The 21543-nt window shown below is 34.5% G+C and overlaps 1 protein-coding gene across 2 annotated transcripts in view; it reads right to left on the reverse strand.

Annotated features, from left to right (window-relative positions):
- SLAIN2 (SLAIN motif family member 2) overlaps positions 1-21543 on the reverse strand; it is a 66415-nt gene that overhangs the window by 18917 nt on the left and 25955 nt on the right. The window contains exons 4-7 of one of the 2 annotated variants that reach the window (XM_079775472.1): positions 19848-20009; positions 15852-16211; positions 14988-15125; positions 4777-4854 (exon numbers count right to left, since the gene is read on the reverse strand). In XM_079775472.1, the coding sequence (XP_079631598.1) occupies positions 4777-4854; positions 14988-15125; positions 15852-16211; positions 19848-20009 (738 nt within the window). The remainder of the gene's footprint in view (positions 1-4776; positions 4855-14987; positions 15126-15851; positions 16212-19847; positions 20010-21543) is intronic. The other variant, XM_079775473.1, reaches the window with a different exon arrangement.

A 21543-nucleotide genomic window follows, 5' to 3' on the forward strand; every position in this document is an offset into this window, starting at 1 on the left:
TAAATCTCACATCCTATATAATAAAAGCCTAATATGCTAAGTGGATGGTGTCTGGTCAGCCGTTCAACCAATCAAAATGCAATATGCTAATGATATGCTAAGGCCACTCAACTGCTCACTATGACGTGGACTGACCATCAGAGGGCAGACGCTCTGACCCGTAGGTGAGCTTGCTGCTGGGGTCCAGCTGATTGGGACTGAGCGAGATGGGCCGGACATGCCCTAGAGCCCTCCCATGGTCCCTCCCCAGCTGGCCAACCTCCCACATCCCTCCCCAGCCCTGATCATGCACCAGTGGGGTCCCTTGGCCTGGCCTGCACCCTCTTGCAATCTGGGACCCCTTGGGGGATGTCGGAGAGCCGGTTTCATCCTGATCCCGCAGGCCAGACTGAGGGACCCCTGGCCTTTAGTAATATTATAAGAAAAAAGAGAGAAACAAAATGATGCTTTTAAGAAGTTGACCCACGAGCTGGATCTGGGCAACTGGAGGGTCCTCACTGCCTCCCGTCCTTGGAATGTGCATTCCCCACTGGTCTTTGCTCCTCCAAGAACCTGCTCCAAGGATATAGCCTTGAGACAGAAATGTGGGTCCATGACTGAACCCAGTTAAGGCCTCCTGTGTAGTGACTGAGCCCAGGTAAGGACTTTCTGTGTAAACTTAATGTTCTGGTGGGTGGGTGTGGATATCTGGAGACCAGCCTTGTAAGGAAGTTCCCTGCCACCTACCAATCTGGAGTGGTCTGGTTCATTCTTCAGTCTCTCCTTGCCCTCCACATAAGGGGTCTAATTTCAGATTACATCTGGAAAGTTCATGAGGAGGTTGCAAACCAACACACTCCTATTAATGCTGGAAACCTTGCCAGAAATCATGTCACACACACACACCAGTAAAAATTCAAATCTAATATTTCAAATTCTAAAAACATTTAAGAAAAGTATACAAGAGATAAAAGAACATCATATATCAAGATGGAAAACAATAAAAAATGAGGTGAAGGAACACAAAAGAATTAGACATAAAATAAATCATTTCAAAATAAAGTCTAAGGCAGAAGGAACACTAGTCAACATACATAACAGATTATACTTTATGAGAAACAGACAATAAAAAGAAACTTTAAAGAAAGATGAAAAGGATTAAAGAAAAGGCAACAGATATGGAAGATAGGCAAAAAACATCTAACCTGTGTCTAACAGGAGTCCCCACAAAAAAGAAAACCAAAGCAAGAGACAACAAAAAAATAATTCAAAAGAACTTGTCTGAAATTTAAAAACTCCAAACTAAAAGAACACATCACATATGGGGAAATCAACTCAGACTGGCCAACAATACTAAGAAATATTCTCTAAATTATTGAACATTAAAGGAAAAGAAAACATCCTTTGGACATCCAGATAAAAAGACCAAATGACTCTAACAGAAATAATTCTTTATTTCTGATAAAAATGGAATAATACATTTAAGACACTCAAGGAAAGAAAATGAGCCAAAAATTTCATATCTAGATGATTTCCAAAAATAAAAAAACCAGGCAAGCTGTCACCAAACATGCAAAAATTGATAAAATGGATACTGTTCTCCTAACTCCTTCTTGGGGAATCTACTACAGAGTGAGCTTTAAATACGGAAAATGACTGAGACAATAACATACAGACTGGTGGTAAGCATAAAATATATATTTAAATGTAGAGCTAAGACTAGGTGAGTCATAAAGAAAAGTATGTAACAGTGTGGATACAGTATAACTGTAAAAAAGAAGAAGCAAGCGTTTGCAGAAAGTTTTATAAACTGTCTTTGGTAATCATATTGTCTGGTTATCATGTTAATGTTACCCCCAGAAGATTAGGTATATAATACGGGATAAAACAAACTATTAAATGTTATTCTAATTCTCTCTGTTGCTGAGAGACAGGATTCCCAGAGCAGGATAAAGGAGATAAAGGTATAAGTTAAAAAAGGTTAATTAATTACCCTCAAGTCCTTGAATCTGAACAGGAAGTACCAGCATGAACTTATTAAGACATTCAATCTTAAAAAATACACAAACACAAATCTACACATATATTTACTAGCTCTAGAAACTGAAAAGACCTAGAAACAATGTCCAACCCAGTAACAATAAGCACAGCTAAAAACGTAAATTACAGTTTTAAAATACCATTTCCTAACAAAAAGCCAGGACTTTTTTGAGAAATGACTAAATCTAGGTCTATGGTGGCAAAAAATATACAACATCTCGAGCATATCTTATCATACCAGTTAGCAGAAGTTATCAAAAACTACTAGGGTGAGTCAAAAAGGTTGGAAAGTCAACTTGAAGAAGCTTTCACCAAAGATGAAAAAATACTGAAAATGGACTGAAACATACAAAAAGTTTAAATCTATATGTTCATAATGATACATATTTAAGAAAAATATTGGTCACCTTTGGAGAATGATAGTTTGCCAATGTTTTATTTTGCAAACTGGTAAATTAAGAGAAAGACTAGCATTTATTCTGAATTTCCTAATGAAACTATGCCATTTGATGACTAAAGAATAAGTATTTTGATAAATACTTATACAGTATTTTGACAAAAAAAAAAGGAATGCTAGAATTGGAATGACCCAATTTTGTAATACAGTAGCCCCTTGCCCCATCTTTTTTTTTTTTTTTTTTTTTTTCGGCTTCGGTTACCCACGGTCCTAAAATATTAAATAGCAAATTCCAGAAATAAACAATTCATAAATTTTAAGTTGCATGCCATTCTGGGTAGTATGATGAAATCTCACACTGTCCCCAGCTCTGTCCTGCTTAGGCCATGAATTATCCCTTTGTCCAGTGTATCCACGTGCACCCACTTGTTAGTTACTTAATAGTTTTAGTTATTAGATAAGTTATGAGAGAAAGAGAGAGAGAGAGAGAGAGAGAGAGAGAGAGAGAGAGAGAATGAATATCTGGCCAGAGTATAAACAATCATTGGGTTTGGATCCAAGGAATACTCTCTAATTCAGCGTAAGCTAATTCAGTAATTAAGCTAACATTTTAAATCCTATCATATACCTGTGTCTGTTTTTCAATTGGTTCATAACTTATAGTGTAAAATTGTCATCTCCAAGCCACAATACCAACCAGAAAATCAGAGATTAAACAAAATGAAACAAAACAGAGCAACAAAACCAAACACACACACACACACACATACACACACTTCTCTCCCTGTACTAAATCAACTAGATAGCTGGAGTGGCAGGAACTAGGAGACTGAGTCTTCCAGTCATCTTATAGAGTGGGGGCAGTTTGGTGGCTCAGAGTCACAAAAATAACATAACCTCTACAGGCAAACTTTTTTAAAAAACCAGCCCGAAGTTAAGATCCTCTTTATCTAATTCATAGTAACATAAAATCTTTAAGTAAAAATTTATAATTATTTAAACCTACCTGATCCCAAAACACATTATGAAGCAGCTTACAGAGAGGCATACAACAAAAAAATTTATATAAACTTAAAATCCTCTACATTTTTGTTATATAGGAATCTTTTGCTCTGTTTAGATGCCACAATCCTTTCATGCCCATCTATTTTTACTCACCTCCCACACCTAGAAATACTAAACACACACACGCACACATATATATATTCTAAGATCCTCAAATAATTTCTATAGGGATTTTTTTCTATAATGATCCCTAATAATGGTATTCTTCTCCATCAAAAGACCATAATCTACCCAGTCTAATTTCTGACAGTGATACCAAAAGATGATCAACTTCTGCTATCCAAAACACAAATATTCACACCTCCTAATTTTCTATATGAATATTCTCTTTCCTTCAAATTCTATTAAAAACTATTTATGAAAATTATACTTAATCCACCAAATCCCTGCTAAAACTTTTGCATCAATGAACTTGCTAAAACATTGATTTCAGTACTTTTGTAACCGTATTAACAAAATCTTTTTTTCAACAAAGCAAATCTCAAACCTCCTCTTTAGTGCTTTTTATCCTCCTTATATAACTTTGTTCTTTATTGGGTTCTGAAGCAATCAGAAAATCTACATATCCTGGATAGAAGAAATATTTTTCCTCACTGCTGATATTTTTTCTGTCCCATTTCCTCTGAGGTTTCTATTCATTCTTATTATTGCTGGTATAGCTGACCCCATGCTCTTTCTCCTAACTATGCTTCTTTCTAGCTGCCCATACATCCAATCTCTTGCAACCAATGATAGTTTGGTGTCCAACCTTCATATATTTCTTCAACTCTCAGGTTTTAAGAATATGGAGCTACCACTCCATAAATATTCCAAACATTACCAGTTAATCACAACAATGTCAATTTAACTTATAATGTGAAAGCATTCCCATTTCATCCTACAGAAAGTCAGAAGAAAAAAATGTAAGTCAGAAGAAAAAACATTAAAGCATTTATTAGTTCATCTAATATTAAGTTAAAACAATGACCTACAGTTTTAGGTTAGTAAGGAAAAGATCAATTCTCTAATATTAAATACTATGTATCATAATTCCTTTCAGAATGGCATCCCGCCCAGCCAGTGAAGCTCAGTGGTTGAGTACTGACCTGTGAACCAGAACAGCATCCCAATATATAACTCTGTAGAAAACGAGTTTATCCAAGGAACAGAGAATGAATTAACATCATTTTATGATTATTATTAAAAAACTAAAATGTGGCCTATAGACATCAATGACTCAGTATGCCAAAAGGTAAAAGATTTAACTAACCTGACCATTTTCTGAAATTTAAAACTTAGTAAGAGGCTGTAGTTACCTCTTTTTGTAGATGAAGTTTGAAGCAACTGTTTGGCTTTGAGAGAAGTACGAGGCAAATTTTTCAGCCTTTGCGAAGCTGTTGAAAAATAAGGAACTGTAATATTTGCCTGGAAGAACAAGATAAAGGCTATAGCTTCTGTAAACTTGAATATTTTAATACAAACTTGAAAATTTATCAAGAAACAGAAACCATAAGGTGAAAATATGTTAGAATCCTAGAAGCAAAGAAATTGTAAAGTGATGCTTAGTGAATTAAATTGGAAAGAGACGGGGATGAAAATCTTAGTACAAAGTACATATTTTCAGAAATAGTTTCTTATAGATGAGAAAAATTTATGATATGTAAACTGATCAAAATATCAAAGAGAAATCAAACCACCAGCATACATGCTACAGATGCAAAGAATAGAAAGCTAATTAAGTAAAAGTGATGAACACAAGCACATAGTAGAGAGTAAAATAAATATAGTACTTGTTCAAGGCAAAAAAAGCAGACTTTGGCAAAGCAGTTGTTAGATAAATTGCCCTAACATGAAAGTCATTCTCATACTCAAAAAGGAGAAGAAAACTCAGAACCAGGCAGGTCCTCAAGGGAGTCACAATCTAATGCCTTTCATATGTTCAACATCATCTTGTAGAATACAACTAATTTGTACCTTAGACTTTGTGTAGCAAAATATCTGGGCTGTGCACATATGGATATGGGGTGGGAAGGGTGTATATGTGTGTGTGACAATTGAGGGGTTTGGAGGAGAGTCGGAGCATCTGCTTTTTAAAGTGATCAATGAGGAGTTCTAAGCTTTCTTCAAAACTCCGAATCTATTAATTGCAATAAAACTCTCAAAATTGGCATGTAAGTAGCAGCCAGAGCCATCCACAGTTATGGTTCCAATGAGCTGATGAGTCCCACACCTACCAGTGCAAGCACCTATTTAAGTGGCTTTAAAATTTCACTCAATCAACATGAAGTCAGACTTGAGATATCTCTAAGATCTGTATCTATCTATATCTATCTATCTATCTATCTATCTATCTATCTATCTATCTATCTATCTATCTAAATATAGATATAGACAGATAGAAATCTGGCCAGAGTAAAAACAATCATTGGGTTGAGAGAAAGGGAAACTTGATATATCATCAAAGAGAATTAAGAATCTCTCTTTCGCTCTACTGTTTAACCCTATTAATGCTTTCTGATAGTAAACATTTTAAAAAAGTAACAAATGTATTTGATTTCGCATTTTATAGCACTCCACATTATTGTAGCTAAGTAGTATTGTATGCTAACTTAAATATTACCAGGCAGACTAGCAAAAAATTCTCCAGCCCTAGCCCTGGCTGGTGTGGCTCAGTTGGTTAGAGCATTGTCCCATGCACCAAACAGTCATGGGTTCGACTTCAGTAAGGGCACATACCCAGGCTGCAGTTTGATCCCCGGTCAGGGCATGTACTGGAGGCAACCAAATGATGTTTCTCTCTCACATCAATGTTGTTTTTCCCCCTCTTTCTTCCTCTCCCTTTTTCTCTCTCTAGAAGTAATGAAAAACATATCCTTGGGTAAGGATAAAAAAAAATTCTCCAACCTAAAACAATCAACTTTATAATATATTACCTCATATATATCCCACAGAAATACAGGATGCTGTATCATCACTGAATATTCTTCTTTTATATATTTATTCACACATGCTTCCAACCATTTATATTTTCATTCATTTACTCATTCATTTGTCCTTTAAAATAATTATATGTTTTATTCCTGATACTAGTTTAGGTACAATGGATTCAGTAGCTAACTAGAGATAAAGTTCCTACTTTCATGGAACTGCTAATATTCTAGGAAAGGAGAAATAGATAATAAAGAAAGAGTAAAATAGTTGCTATGGAAAAAATTAAGTAGGAAAGGGGGGCAGGAAGTAGGAGACAAGTTGCAATTATAAATAGGGTGATCAGGAAAGATTTCCCTAAGATGACATTTGTGCAAAGATCTGAAGGAAGAGAGGAAGTGAGCCATATAGGTGCCTGGGGAAAGCATTCTAGACAAAAGGAAAAGCAATGGTAAAGGACCTGAGAGGTAGGAGTTCCCCTAGTATGTTGGAAGAATAGGAATTAGGCCACTGTCACTGCAGTGGAGTAAATGAGGACAAAAGGTAACCAACTAAATGTATGCTGGCAATCCACAATGTCTACTAATCATTACATTTTTATATGAAGGGATAATATCAAAAATCATCTTTAATCAACTGTTTTAGAAAGGTTCTATTTAAATAACTATGATGATTCCAACAGATCTTATTTACCCCTCAGGTTTGTGGGGTGATGTCACAATGGCATCTATACACAAGTGGAAACTGTCCGATGGTAGTTTGAAGAATCAGACTGCAAATAGAATCAGGCAATATACTCTAAATTTGCCTAATAAAGACAGAATGAAATGAACAATTTTCATAGGATACCACACAGTCACATGTTTACTAATAAGAACAAAAATTAAATTTTAATCTGAATTATCAATCTGAAATTTGATCAATTTTACAAATACAAAATCATTTTTAAATGACAAAATGTAATAGTTAAACTGAAAGTCTCCCAATCTTCCGAATAAAACTTAGTGTTAGTTGCTTTAAAATATTTATGGTTTCCCTGGTTCCTCTTTTAATCCTCCTATATAATAAAAGACTAATATGCTAAGTGTCTGACGATTCGACCAGTAGCTATGACGCACACTGACCACCAGGGGGCAGATGCTCCAACTGGTAGGTTAGCTTGCTGTTGGGGTCCGGCAGATCGGGACTGGGAAAGATGGGCCAGACACGCCCTGGAGCCCTCCCGCGGTCCTTCCCAGGCCCTGATCATGCACTGGTGGAGTCCCTTGGCCTGGCCTGCACCCTCTCGCAATCTAGGACCCCTCAGGAGATGTCGGAGAGCCAGTTTCGGCTCGATCCCCACAGGATTATTTATATAATTTCAAATTAGCAAGATCTGACTGTGAGAAGCAAAGATAGTACATTATTCTCTCATGCTACCATTATTTAGGCTAATGTTTTCCTCTACAAACCAACTCCGAAAACCTCTGTATTTCAGTTAAAAATATAACACCATTTCCCAAGTCATTCTAGCTCACAGTTTTCTTTAAATTCCATTATTCATCCCTGTAGTTCTATAGATCTGTCCCTTCCTTTACATTCCCACTGTTTGTTAAATACCCAATTCAGACCATCGTCACCCTATTTTTAGACAACAGTCTCTTTTGGTCTTCCTATAGCTAAACCTTTCACTTTTTCATGTACATCAAGGGAAGGGTGGTAAAAATGCCGCCCTCCCCCACACTACCCACAAGTGCAGGCAATAAGTAGTATGCTGTCTTTAAGAAAATTCAGAAACAAAAATAAAACTAGCTTGTTTTTTTAATCATCATGTCCCAGCAATAACAATGTCAATGATAAAATACTCCTCTCTGAAGAAAATAATTTGTTGGCCTTAGGTAATGGCTGCAAGGTATGCTTGAGTTTTGTGTGTGGTTTTTTACTAATCCTCATCTAAGGATATTTTTTCCACTGATTTTTTTAGAGAGAGTTGAAGGGAAGGGAGGGAGAGAGAAACATCAATGTGAGAGAGACACATGGATTGGTTGCTTCCCACATGTGCCCTATCTGGGACCTGGGCCAGGAAATGAAGTTGCAACCAAGGTACATGCCCTTGACCGGAATTGAACCCGAGACTCTTCAGTCCAGAGGGCTAATGCTCTATCTAACCACTGAGAAAAACAGGCTAGGGTGACACTTGAGTTTTAATAACATATATATAGCTTGAAATTAGCACATTTGAATAATTATCCTTTAATAAACAATACATTTCATATAAAAGGTACTTAGGAGAACTCCCAGTTATAAAGTCTCCCCTGGCACAGGTGGGCTCAGCTACGTTTCTTTCAAGAGTAAGCTCATAGCAATTTGAAATCATGCTCACTTTAGCAGAGTATGTGCCCAACCCCTGTGGTACAATAATATATCCCTATATTTAAACAGATTAGAAATAAACAATAATGGTACAGCAATTATAAAATCAATGAAACAGAATGTTAGTCCAATTCTATCATTATATGTGACTTCAAATATGTATTTAATTTTTCAAACTGTGAAGACATTTAAAAATCATTGCACTTGATTTCCAAAGGAACAAAGACATAAAGAGTATGGCAATTTCTGAATTTAGTGTAAAATGGGATTTTTATGAATCTCTGCCAAACTTATCTTTACGTTGAACATTTTCCCTATTTGTATAGCAGTTGCTTCATTAAACAAAAAACAATCTCAAAACCCAAACCTTTTAGAATTAAAAATTGAAGACTGTTCTTCAATCAATATGAGTGAAGATAATTTGATAAGTCTGGGTTTTAGTGTGCATTGAGCCTAAATAAAAAAAGATAAATTCTTGACAAATTTTAGAAGTTAAGTTGTAATATTCATTACTGTGCTCAACCAATATGTAAAAATATTTTTCCTGCCCTAACCGGTTTGGCTCAGTGGATAGAGCGTCGGCCTGCAGACTGAGGGGTCCCAGGTTCGATTCTGGTCGGGGCCATGTGACTTGGTTGGGGGCACATCCCCAGTATGTGCAGGAGGCAGCTGATCGATGTTTCTCTCTCATCGATGTTTCTAACTCTCTATCCCTCTCCCTTCCTCTCTGTAAAAAAAATCAATAAAATATATTTAAAAAAATATTTTTCCTAAAAAAATATGTATATTGATTTTATTATTTTTACTGACAGTTATAAAATAGAAAGTTCAATAAAAGAATATTTTCATCATCTGCATTTTTTCCTAGCCTTTATTATTATTTAAAATGTTTCTATTGATTTGAGAGAGAGAGGAAGGGAGAAGGGGGGTGGGGGGAGAGAAGGGGTGGGGAGAGAGAGTGAAAGAGAAACATCTATCAACTACCTACCTCCTCTACACACCCTGACTGGACACCAAACCTGAAACCTGGGCATCGGAAATCAACCGGCGACCTTTAAGTACTGGAGGTTACTCAACCAATTGAGCCACACTGACTAGAGCCCTAGCCTTTTTTATTACAACTCATCCCACTTAATTATTTAACATAATTTTGCCATATAAAGGGATTATTAAAATAATCTCCTCCAGATGCCAAATACTAAGCAAGCATAAGCCACTACAAATGAATGCTAATTACTGCTAAGTAAAATGACCTTTGTCCCCAACACCCCAAGACATTTTGTTTGCTTACAGATTTCTTATTCAGAGTCATCCTTCAATCCTCTCTCCCGCTCCTCCTCCAATCTTCTCAGTGTTACCAAGTCATATATCATCTATTTCATTTTTAAAAATTCATCCAGATCTTATCACTGCCGGTACCACTGCCTTTGTTCAGATCATTTTTTTGCCCAGATTATGCAATAGTCTTCTAAGGTCTCTCAACTTTAATCCATTCTCTACATTGCTACCAAATTGAATTTTCTGAGAATTAACCTTGATTAAAAGCTTATCATTGTTCTACACACTTATAGGATAAAATTAAACTTCTTAATATGAAATTTTAAAACTCCCCACAATCTGTCCCCACCTACATCCCATCCTTAAGACTTCATTACTGATCTCACTGTTGGGAAAACTGCGCCTCCTTTCTTAATGTGGCAACATATAAAATCCTCTTAAGCTGGATGAAATTATCTTTCAAAATCTTTCCTGTAAACCTCTTCACACTGCTGAGATTAATGCCCTGTTCCCACAGAAGTTCCTGCCTATCACTCCCTACTATTGAAGGGTTCCACTGTCTCATTCACACCTATATTCCAAGTGCTTGGAACATAATACACACCCAAAATAAATATCTGTTGAATAATTAAGAAACACATAAGTGACTGACAACTGTATAAACTAACCATTTAAGATCCTCTGAGATCTAACTGAGGTCTAATCCATTGGTTATCAAACCTGAATATGCCCCAGAATCAGCTGACAGATACTTCTAAAAAAAAACAGATTCTTGTCCCCATCCCAGATGTATTCAAACTTTCCAGAAGCAAGGGCCAGAAAAACTACATTTATAAAATCGCTGCAAGATTAGATAATTGTCCCAACATCACTGCACTACTTATGCTTAAATGTTCCACAAATATTTCATTCATTGTTTTAATAACCCATTCCAAAAATTTATCATGGCATTTATTTCAATTTATGCTTTATAATTACTTGAAATTCAAATGTAACTTTCTAGTGTTTTGGTTCCAAGTAAAATCTGGATGAAAATTCCTCCCCCATGGACCTCTGGCTATGGGTAAAGCTGCCTGACAAATGGTCCTATGTACTTTTTCTCTGGTGGTATACTCTGTACACTATACAAAAATGTTCTTTAATTTGACTAAATGTAAGCCATGGATAAATACTACACTGAATGATTTTCTGGCAATTTACAAAGAATCATGCTCCAATAAAGTTATCCAAGAGTATTTCCAAGATGCCTACTCATTTGCAGTCAGGTCAGCATGATGTAATCCAAACAATGATTGGGAGGGAATCAGGATACTCAGATAGGAGGGAGTAATTTGGCTTGGTTTTGCCACTTTTCTAGTTATATGATGTTGTACATATAATTTATATGGGTCTCTGCTCTCTCTCTCTAAAAATAAAAAAATGTGGTGTTATTATGTTCAAATGAGATAATACATGTGAAAGTAAACATTTTAAAATACTAACCAAAGTTTGAAGTTTGAGTATTACTTTTTTTAAACCAACAGATTGTCTTGGATTTTTCTCCCTTCTCTTCCCTTGTTTCTGAACAAATAATTCCTGTATTTTTCTGAAAACTGAACTTTCTATTAACTCATGCACTAGTAGTCTTAAAAAGCACTAGTCTTTTGAAAAACTCTGACAAACATTCCTTCCTTTAGCTGGAGAAACTAAGAAAATGACAGGTAACCATGACTTCTGCAATGCTCTGGTTTTCTTAAACTTTTTAAGTTATTCACATTTTCCAAATATATAAGTAAAAATTAGTAATAGCCATAAAAAGGAAAATATATAAGAACTATCATAATATTCATATTTGAATGCCAGCACCCACAATAATGCAGCCACAGCAAATAAGCATATAAAAATAGTGATTGGCAGAGTAACAAGGCAAAAGAAGTGGTCCCTTAGGTGGAAATAATAGCAACCTTGCAAAGTTAAGTTCATGCAGATCAGCAAGTCAGAACCAAAGCTTTATCACTTAAGAGCTGGAAAACAAATACTTAAAAGAAAACAAAATGCAACATTCTTTATACTAACTATACAAAAAATAAAAAATACTAATTCATGAATAAGGTGTATAAAACTTGCTATTATATTTATACATAATGATATACCAAAATAAAAAGGCTATTAGGAAAACAGTATGTAACATACACACTAATAAAAATACATATATAAAGTTTTATGTATCAAAGATATATGTAAAATTTTAAGAAATATAGATAACATATTTTGCTTGGCAATATATTAATTTTAAATATGAAGCTTTAAATATTTTTATAAAATAAACTTTAATGTTTAAATATGCAAATATTCTGGATTTACTTCTTTGCAAATACATTTTTGTGAACAGTGCTATTCTACACTAAAATGTTTGTGACATTTCAATTACAAAGAAGCTTCACTACAGCTACAAATATAAAAAGAAACAAGTATATGAATTTTTAAAAAAGGATGGTACCCTACTTTCTCTTCTGCCTGTAAATTATTCAAATATTAAAACACACCATTATGAAATTACATACATATTTAAACACTTAAAAGTAAATTAGTGATTAGATTCTCTTTATGCATCCCTATATTTTTTCCTTAATGATCAACTTTTGGGGAAGAAAATTTAAAACTAATTCACCTACAGAAAAAAATTCTAGGGAATCAGCAGGTGATTATCAGTGGTAATTCATCACTAGAGATGGCGAGTAATTATCATAAAGTTTAAGATATGGTTAATATATTTTTATATTATTAACATTTTTATCCTAGTTATCAACCGTTCCTTTATTCTTCTATTTTTGTGAAGAACTATTTTTCATTTCCATATAGCTCTGAGCTGCTAGAGTAGTTCAAATAAGGAGCATGTATGAGGGCATAAGGGAACAACCCTGAGTAACGAGTTGGTACTGACAATGGAATAAGGTACAGAGGATACAGATATAGCTGGTTTTACCACAGAGCTGAAAAGCTGTTTGGAGATATGCTGTGTCAAGTTTTAAGAAACTCAAAACTTAACAATTCAAACAACGTCTAAAAGCAACTTTGAAAGTCAACTACACACGATGTTTTGGATTATCTGTGCATAGGGTGTAAAAGTATAGCTTACAATGTACATGCGTTTTATTACTTAACTTTCTTAATGGTATAAAATTTTATTTTCTGTTGTATTAACACTGCGATTGCTTTTTGTTTCAGGCAAGTATACCAAGAGGTGAAAAACCCAGAAACAGGATTTCTCAAGTGTCAAATTAATTTAATTTGCAAGTTTAGAGGCACAAAACCTATCACCATTGTAGGGATAAAAGAGCTTAAACTGTATTTTTACTTTCATTTTTAAAGTTTTTGTGAATCCCTACTTTCTTTACCATTTCATATGAGTGTCATAATGACACTCTTTATCAGAAGACCTAGAATACTAAGTTTAAAATTTAATTTGGTAAAAAAAAAAAAAAACCCACACACATGTTTTTGTATACAACCAGCCAAATCAATGAAGCATACAAATTTCTGGGTAACAATTTTCCATAGTGCCCTACATTTTAGAGTTTATCTTAGAAAAAAACAGAAATATTATTTCTGAAAAATGTTTATGTCTTAGTAATAAACCATGGATGTGACAACTCTTTAGGTGGACTTGGGCCCTTGAACAGGATCAACATGCCACCTGTAACTTTAAGGTCACAGATAAATTACTTAAGCATTCAAAGCTTCAACTTTCTAATTTGTAAAATGTGTTCATAGTTGTACCCAATTCATAGAATTGGTCTGAGGGTTAAATAGGATTTTTCATGTACAGTACAGTATGAGAATTTCTGTAATATAAATAATATCATATGCAATTGGTAAATAAGAGAAAATTTATCAATACTTTTACAAAAGTCATTTGGGTTCAATGTATTATTTCCTGGTCTGTTATTTTTGAACCACCAAGTAATAGCAGCTTAACACAAAGTACACTAAGTTAGCTAACCACAATAGAACCAAGGAGGAACTAAAAAAGTATTGAATGCTTTCTAAGCTGTATAACTCAACAAACAAGTTACAAATGAATAGAGTGAATAGCCTCATGCTTGTATCTTCTTCCTCACAGCTTTGAGGAAATTAAGAAACACATCACAGTGACTATTGACAATAATATGCTACAAAAGAACTGAATGAGTCAAACTACAGCACTGATGTGAGCTGTGGGATACAAGGCATAAATATTGAGTATTTCTACGATTGTAGAAATAACTGTGATAGTTTGTTTAAAATTGGCTTGACTACTATCCTAGTTACAAGCAATACTTTTTGGAAAGTGTTTCAATCTTTTTTAATCACCTTGTACAGTAAAGTACACAATGCCCATCTACTCCCACATCACTTCTTGGCTCAGTTTGGCCCCTCTTTCTTAGAAGTTCTTTCTGAATGATTATCTTTGATCTTTGTTTATGTTGCATATGTCTTCTTAATTCAACAGTCTCAACCCTTCCATTCCATTAAGTCACCTTTAACTTTTTTATTCTATTATTTGTTCTATTCTATTTGTTCTATTATTTGTTGGAGTTCTTTATTCATTAAAAATTCAAATGGTTTTAATTGTGCTAGTATTTTTATAGGATCACTGTTTTTATTAATGCTCCAGTAAGAAAGCTGGTTGGGTTTTAAGTGATCTGTCCCAGGACTAATGTCCCCCCAAATCCTGTCATTTTAATGTGTAGTATTGTAGAATGTGAAGTTTTAAGAAATATATATGTATATTAATATATTAAATAGCTAGCCTTTGCTTATTTTAAAATCTGGAGAGACCAGCGTTTCAGATAGTATTGATATAATTGGGTATCTTACAGGGACAACTTTTAAATTTTAATATAACTATGGTTATCTTATAACAAGTAATAGTTTACTACATTTTACTAAATAGTTTAGTACAGCGACTCAGCACAAAATTAACATCTATAACATGAGAGGTACTTACTGGCTGAAGCCTGAGGTTGCATGCGAGGTATTCCTCCATTTGGCACTTGAAAATTTGAGTCACTTCTGCTGCTTTTCACTGAGTCAACTTGTGTATTAGATGTTCGGGACAGGTTTGGAAGACTGCGTCTTAGTTTTTCTATGACAACATAATTTAATTAAAAAATAAAAACCAGTTTTTCAGATGGAAAAAAGAAAATATTAATCAGCATTCAAAAATCAAACTTAAGTATTTTATATATTTTAGAAGAGCTAACAGGAAGTACACATCTTATAACAATACACAACTCAACCCAGATTATATAAATGAGTAAAATAAAGAACTTTAAAAAGAACTATAGAACTGGCCAGTTGCTCAGTAGAATGTCGGCCCAAGACCTAAGGGTTGGGGTTCAATTCCCGGTCAAGGGCATGTACCTTGGTTGCAGGTCCCCAGCCCTGGTAGAGGCACATGCAGGAGGCAACCAGTCGATGTGTCCCTCTCACATCGATGTTTCTCTCTCTCTCCCCTGCTTTCTCCCTTCTACTCTCTCTAGAAATCAATGAAAAAAACATCCTTGGATTAGGATTTTAAAAAATAATAAAGATAAAATAAAAAGAATAAAGATAAAATAAAAATAACTAAATTATTCATTTAAATAAAAATCTATATACAGATCACTTCATGAGTAGAACAAAGCAAAGCTAACATAATCAAATAAAATTAAACTCACTTTCTCCTTTACTTTTGTATTGATTCACTATTAATAAAATGGTAAACTAACAAAATTCTTGATCTACTTATCTGAAATACAAAACCCTGGTAAAAATTGTCTTTCATACTGAAACATGAAGGAAAAATTTTTTCCAGAAACATCTTGATTACCTTCATTTTTCACATTACTTGTCTGTAAATCTGTGGGATGGCCTTGAAGTGAAAGGCGAGGTTGTTGTAAGCGGCTAATCATAGGCTGTGGGGACACTCTACTATATTCTATTCCCCGAGCAGGAGATCGTGAACGAGGTGAATTTCTGGGTGACTGCTTAGGTGATGGTCGAGGTGAATTGCGTGGTGATGGTGAAAACCTGTTAACAGCAGGGTATACTGCATGATGCATACTGTCATCTTCATCATCTAAACTCTGTGCATCAAGTTCCTGATCACTAAAAGTACCCCGTCTTGTAGAATTGCAAGATGAACCAGAACTGCGCCGAGATGTGGTGGCTGCATATTCTTGCCGGAGACCTGACGATAATGAATGTGTAATTTTATTTCTTTAATTATATTTTTAAACATTCAAATATTCAAATACTTTTAAGGTTTAAAAGCAAAAGATTATCATTGAGAAATTCAAACAGGGTATACAGTGTAAAGGAAAACTCTCCACTTGAGTCATCTTAGATATCCTTCCATATAAGGATGCATAAACCACACCTCAAAGGTTATTTTTAAATTGAACTAAGTTTTATAAACCTTTGCCCAATTTCAACATTTCTTCTTGAATCTGAAATCTATCCAGTAGAACCACAAATTTAAAAATATTTCTACTCCTAAAAACAGTAATCCAAATTCGAGATTAACATTATAGGAATAGTGAGGGAAAATAATTACTGTCCAGCCAGTAAAGAATAGACAGTGAGGCCCTGGCTGGTGTGGCTCAGTTGGTTGGGCTTTGTCCAGTGCACTCAAAGATTGCCAGTTCGATCTCCGGTGGCGGAGGGTGGAGGTGGGAGGGTTGGGTTGGGGACGTGTGAGAGGCAGCCAGTGGATGTTTCTCTCTCTCTCTCTCTCTCTCTCTCTCTCTCTCTCTCTCTCTCTCTCTCTCTCTCCCTATATCCCTCTCCCTTCCTTTCTCTCTAAATATCAATACAAAAAGAATACACAGTATTCAAAATAAACTTCCTGAATACCAAATCATTGGACTGGTTAATCTTATTTAAGAAGATGACGAAGGAGCCCTAGCTAGTTTAGTTCATTGGATAGAGCATCGGCCTGTGGACTGAAGAGTCCTGGGTTCGATTCCAATCAAGGGCACATGCCCTGGTTGTGGGCTCCATCCCCAGTAGGGGGCATGCGGGAGGCAGCCAATGAATGATTCTCTCTCATCATTGATGTTTCCCTCTCTCTCTCCCTCTCCTTTCTTCTCTGAAATCAATAAAAATAAAAAATAAAGAAGAGGATGAAGGAAACTTCTATCCCACCCTGAGGAATTCAGTATTTGGGCATAAATGAAATTTCAACTGCTTCATAACCCAAGAGACTTCAGTAAAACAAACTTAAATTCTAAGCCATTGAGAACAAATTTTCAAAGGAGTCCCCTATGTATCTTGATACCTCCAGAAACACCCAAACAAACTTAAAAGCCCTTCAAGTAGTATAAAAACTTTTAGAATAAAAACAATTGTTGTTACATATTAAATGAGAACAATTATTATTTTAAAAAAAAGAATTTAGATATTTTGAGCAAGTCCTGCTAACTATTAGCAGTCTAGTCTAAAAGATGTTAGAGTAGTATTCAAACTTTTAAGTTATATATTCATACAGTAGTCCCTCCTTATCCAGTTTCACTGTTTGAGGTTTCAGTTACCCGCAGTCAACCATGTCTGAAATATTAAATGGAAAATTTCACAAATAAACAATCCAAAAGTTTTAAATTGCATGCAGTTCGGAGTAGCGTGATAAAAATCTCATACTGTCCCACCCCAGTCCTGCCTGGGGTATGAATCATTATCCCTCTGTCCAGTGTATATGCTGTATATACAGTGCAATAATACTTTGAGAGACCACATGCATATAATTTTTATTACAGTATACTGATATAATTGTTCTTTTTTATTAGTAGTTATTGTTGTAGAGTTTACTTACTGTGCCTAATTTATAAATTAAACTTTATCATAGGTATGTACGCATAGGAAAAAAACAGCATATATACAGTATCAGGCATCCACTGGGGGGTCTTGGAAAGTATCCCCAACTAAAAGGGGGTACTACTACACAAAGAAAGTGCTATCAATATGGTCCTCTAAAATGGTGAGTGAGAAGCACACCAGGGTATCGATAAAACTACAGACTCCCAGAGCCCACCTATCCCTTCAGTCAGGTTTGGGGACCACTACAGTAGCCAACAAGTTACTTAGTGTCTTATAATAATAGCAAACATGGCACTAAAGTTACCTAACATAAGACAACAGACCAGTGAAAAGAACTCTGTTTTAAAAAAGAAAAATCCAGATCTCACTGCAGGCTCTCCACTAACAAGGGAAACCTACCTAAGGAGGCCCCAATCACTATGGGATTGTGTGTCTCTCATACTGAAAATGAGGGGGCTTAACTAGGCAACAGTCCAAATCTGTAATTCTACATTTCTACTGCCAAACCTGGAGAAACAATGTTGTAAAAAGGAAAATCATTCTCTTAAGAAAAAACACTGGTGTTTTCAAGAAAGAATCATACACATTTTTAATATCTTTTTTTAAAAATTCACCAGGAAAATAAATATTTGTGCATGTAGACAGCTTAGAAAGGATTATTAAAGTAAGGCTAAAATTTCTATTATTTGTTACCAAAGCACAATACGAAAACTACAGCAAATAGTTGGCTGTTTCTAACAAAATACTGGGGTCAAAAAAGTCAGGGTTCAAAGAAGAATTGGTGAGTTTACTCTAAGCTACAGTTAGGCAGCATTCTTTATTCTCCTTTTCACATCCATTATGATAACTAGCCTCTCACCAGCTGATAATACCATAGTCTCAGTTGAGGTGCTATACAAAATTACAGAAGAGAGTACCATGCTATTCGTTTCTAGGGTTGAAGATAAATAAAGAAAGCATCAAGTCTTCCTATCTTTCTAAGGGAAGTTGTGTGAAAATGGGAAATGAATCAGCAGAATAAGAAGATTTCTTAATAAATATTATAACTTGATAATACTACATATTTATATAAAAGAAAGGGACTAAGGAATTATTGCAATGCTCCATTACCCTCAGTCCACTGTCACTGTGCAATGTGTGTTTAAAGGATCTTTTTAATATAAAGGCTAAAGGGATCATTTTAGAGATTGCTTATTTCACAGTTAAGTCCATGGCATCTGTAATAAAATGTATAGAGAAGAATAATATTATAACCACCATCTTACATTCAGATGAGAGCCAAGGCATAAATCCTTAAAATAGTATGAAAAACTGTGTGTTTATATACATTTTGGGAATGACAGGAAACATAATTTTTATTGGATTTTCAAAGATGTCTGTGACCTAAAAAGTTGCAAGGACCACTTTGCAAAGCAATATCATATGTTTCATTTAATTTAAAGTCACAATTCCAATGTTCTCATAAAGGTCTTTTTTATGTTCTATACCATACTTTTTCTAAGGGAGGTGATATTTATCACAAGAAAATAAAAATTGCTCCTTGGAATGTGAAAATAATCTTAGTTACCATAATAGATTGTGTCCCTCAAAGTATATAGAGCATATCTGTGGTCTTAAAATTTCATGTGGGGCAGGGGAAATAAAATGTCTAAAAAGGCACCTTACTGCAGCAACAATGAAAAAAAGGCTGAGAAACACTGGTCTACATTAAGAAAACCCAGAGTAACAGTGTAATAACTATACTAGTGAGTTCTAGTGCAGAGTAACATGCAGGATATGATTACCAGTCATGAAAGCAGAGTGAAACCTGCCTGCCTTTGTCCTCACATAGGAAACTGCTTTACATAAAATGGACTCTGAAAACAAGCTAACAAGTCCATATGTTGAATAAGCCTCAAAAATTTCAACATCTCTACTCTAACTACACTACTATTTTACACTTTAAGACATATTTAATACAACAAAATTATGTCGTATGAAAGACCTCAACTTGAACAATTAAAATACTTACTTTCTTCCTGCATCCGAGCTAGAATCTGCACATCGGTTACATCATTTAGCTTATAATTAGATCCAATGGAATCTTCATCTAATTCTGAAGCACTTAACTCACTGTCTATAGAGGATTGAGGACTGAGTGGAGGATTTCTGTCTGATGAACTTTTCAAATTACCTTAAAAAAAGAATCAAACTTTGGTGAAACAAAAATTGAATAAACTTGATATTATATCTTCTGATTCAGTTTATTATTTTGCCTTTTGTTTATAAAATTCCCAAATATTTAAATAAAAAATTGACCTTATTAAGAATAAAGAGGGCCATAGAGATTCCTAAATACATTATGGAATAAATATAAAACACATTTTCATTTAACTATAACTTATCTATTCCTCTTATAAAACACATACGCTTTCAAAACAGTTCCTGACTAGTTTTCAATAATGCATATTAGAGGGTTTTTCTACAAGGTAGCCAATGATACTGCTTTATAAGTAGATGTACTTATGATGTGGTGTTTTCTCCTCCCAAATTCATAGTCATTAGCAAACACTATCATCTTTTCCCTGAATAAAAGTATCTATTTTTCCTAAACCAGAATACTATAATTTGAGGAAAATCAGGATTCCTTAGAAAGTTAGCAACAAACCAAAAAAAGAACACTAGCTCATTTCTCCTACATTATGCCATGTTTACAAAATTATTTTGCCAAACTAGAAATGCTTATCCAAGGAATTATCTGAAATTTAGTAGTGAAGCACAAAAATGGGATGAAGAAAATGACTAGATAAAAAAAAGTATTGTGTTGTTCTTAACCAAAAGAGGGAAAGAAGATAGTGCAGAGGAATAAAAGACATACATATCCAAAAGAGTCTAACTTGTTTCTAAGGAAATGTTTTCATCAGATCACCTTCTAGTGGATAATAATAAAATGACAACAGTGTCACTACTATTTCTAATATGAATTTATTTAAAGAGCTTGTTTTCCAGAATTCTTCACTGTAAGTCAGCTCCAATTGACTTAAAAGGCATATAAGAAGAGCAAGAATATGAAATAATATTTATATTATCAAGAAGGGAATAATTAACAGGATATGGAAAGTCAGGCTCAAATAGTGCTGGAATAAAAATCTTTTATATTAAACAAATATAGCAGATTAAACTTTTTAGTATGACAGTAATGGGTGAAATATGTAGCAAGTAACAACCTATGTGCAAAGCAAACAGCAGGGTCAATGAAGTCATCAAACTAGAGAGCACTCAGGTAAAAAATGTGAGATGGTTAGTAATACTTTAACTTTTAAGGAAATTATAATAATTTTCCATAACAATAGCGGCAATAAGAGTAACTGAATTAGTGAATTCTAATGAACAGTATAAGCTACAGAGTAACACTGCAGTTTCAGAACCAAAGTGGAACATTCTTTCCTGTTTACAGCAATCTATCCCTCCCATGTCATTGAGGGCTCCAAACACTCCTTTAGCACATTCACGTATAACCTTATACTATTACTTAAGTGTAATATCAATATTAAAATCCTATAAAAATGTTTTTAATTCTGTAGCTTTTATAATCCAAGCAAGCTATGAAATAAGCACCTATTGGTTAAAATAATCAAGCTTGGGACCTTATTTAATGAAGCCAGATTTAAAAACTTTTAAGTACATGCTAAAGAAAACTTCATGGATGTAAAATGGCTCATCTGTAT

The sequence above is a fragment of the Cnephaeus nilssonii genome (assembly GCF_951640355.1).
Source record: "Cnephaeus nilssonii genome assembly, chromosome: 1".
In the NCBI taxonomy this organism is placed as follows: domain Eukaryota; kingdom Metazoa; phylum Chordata; class Mammalia; order Chiroptera; family Vespertilionidae; genus Cnephaeus; species Cnephaeus nilssonii.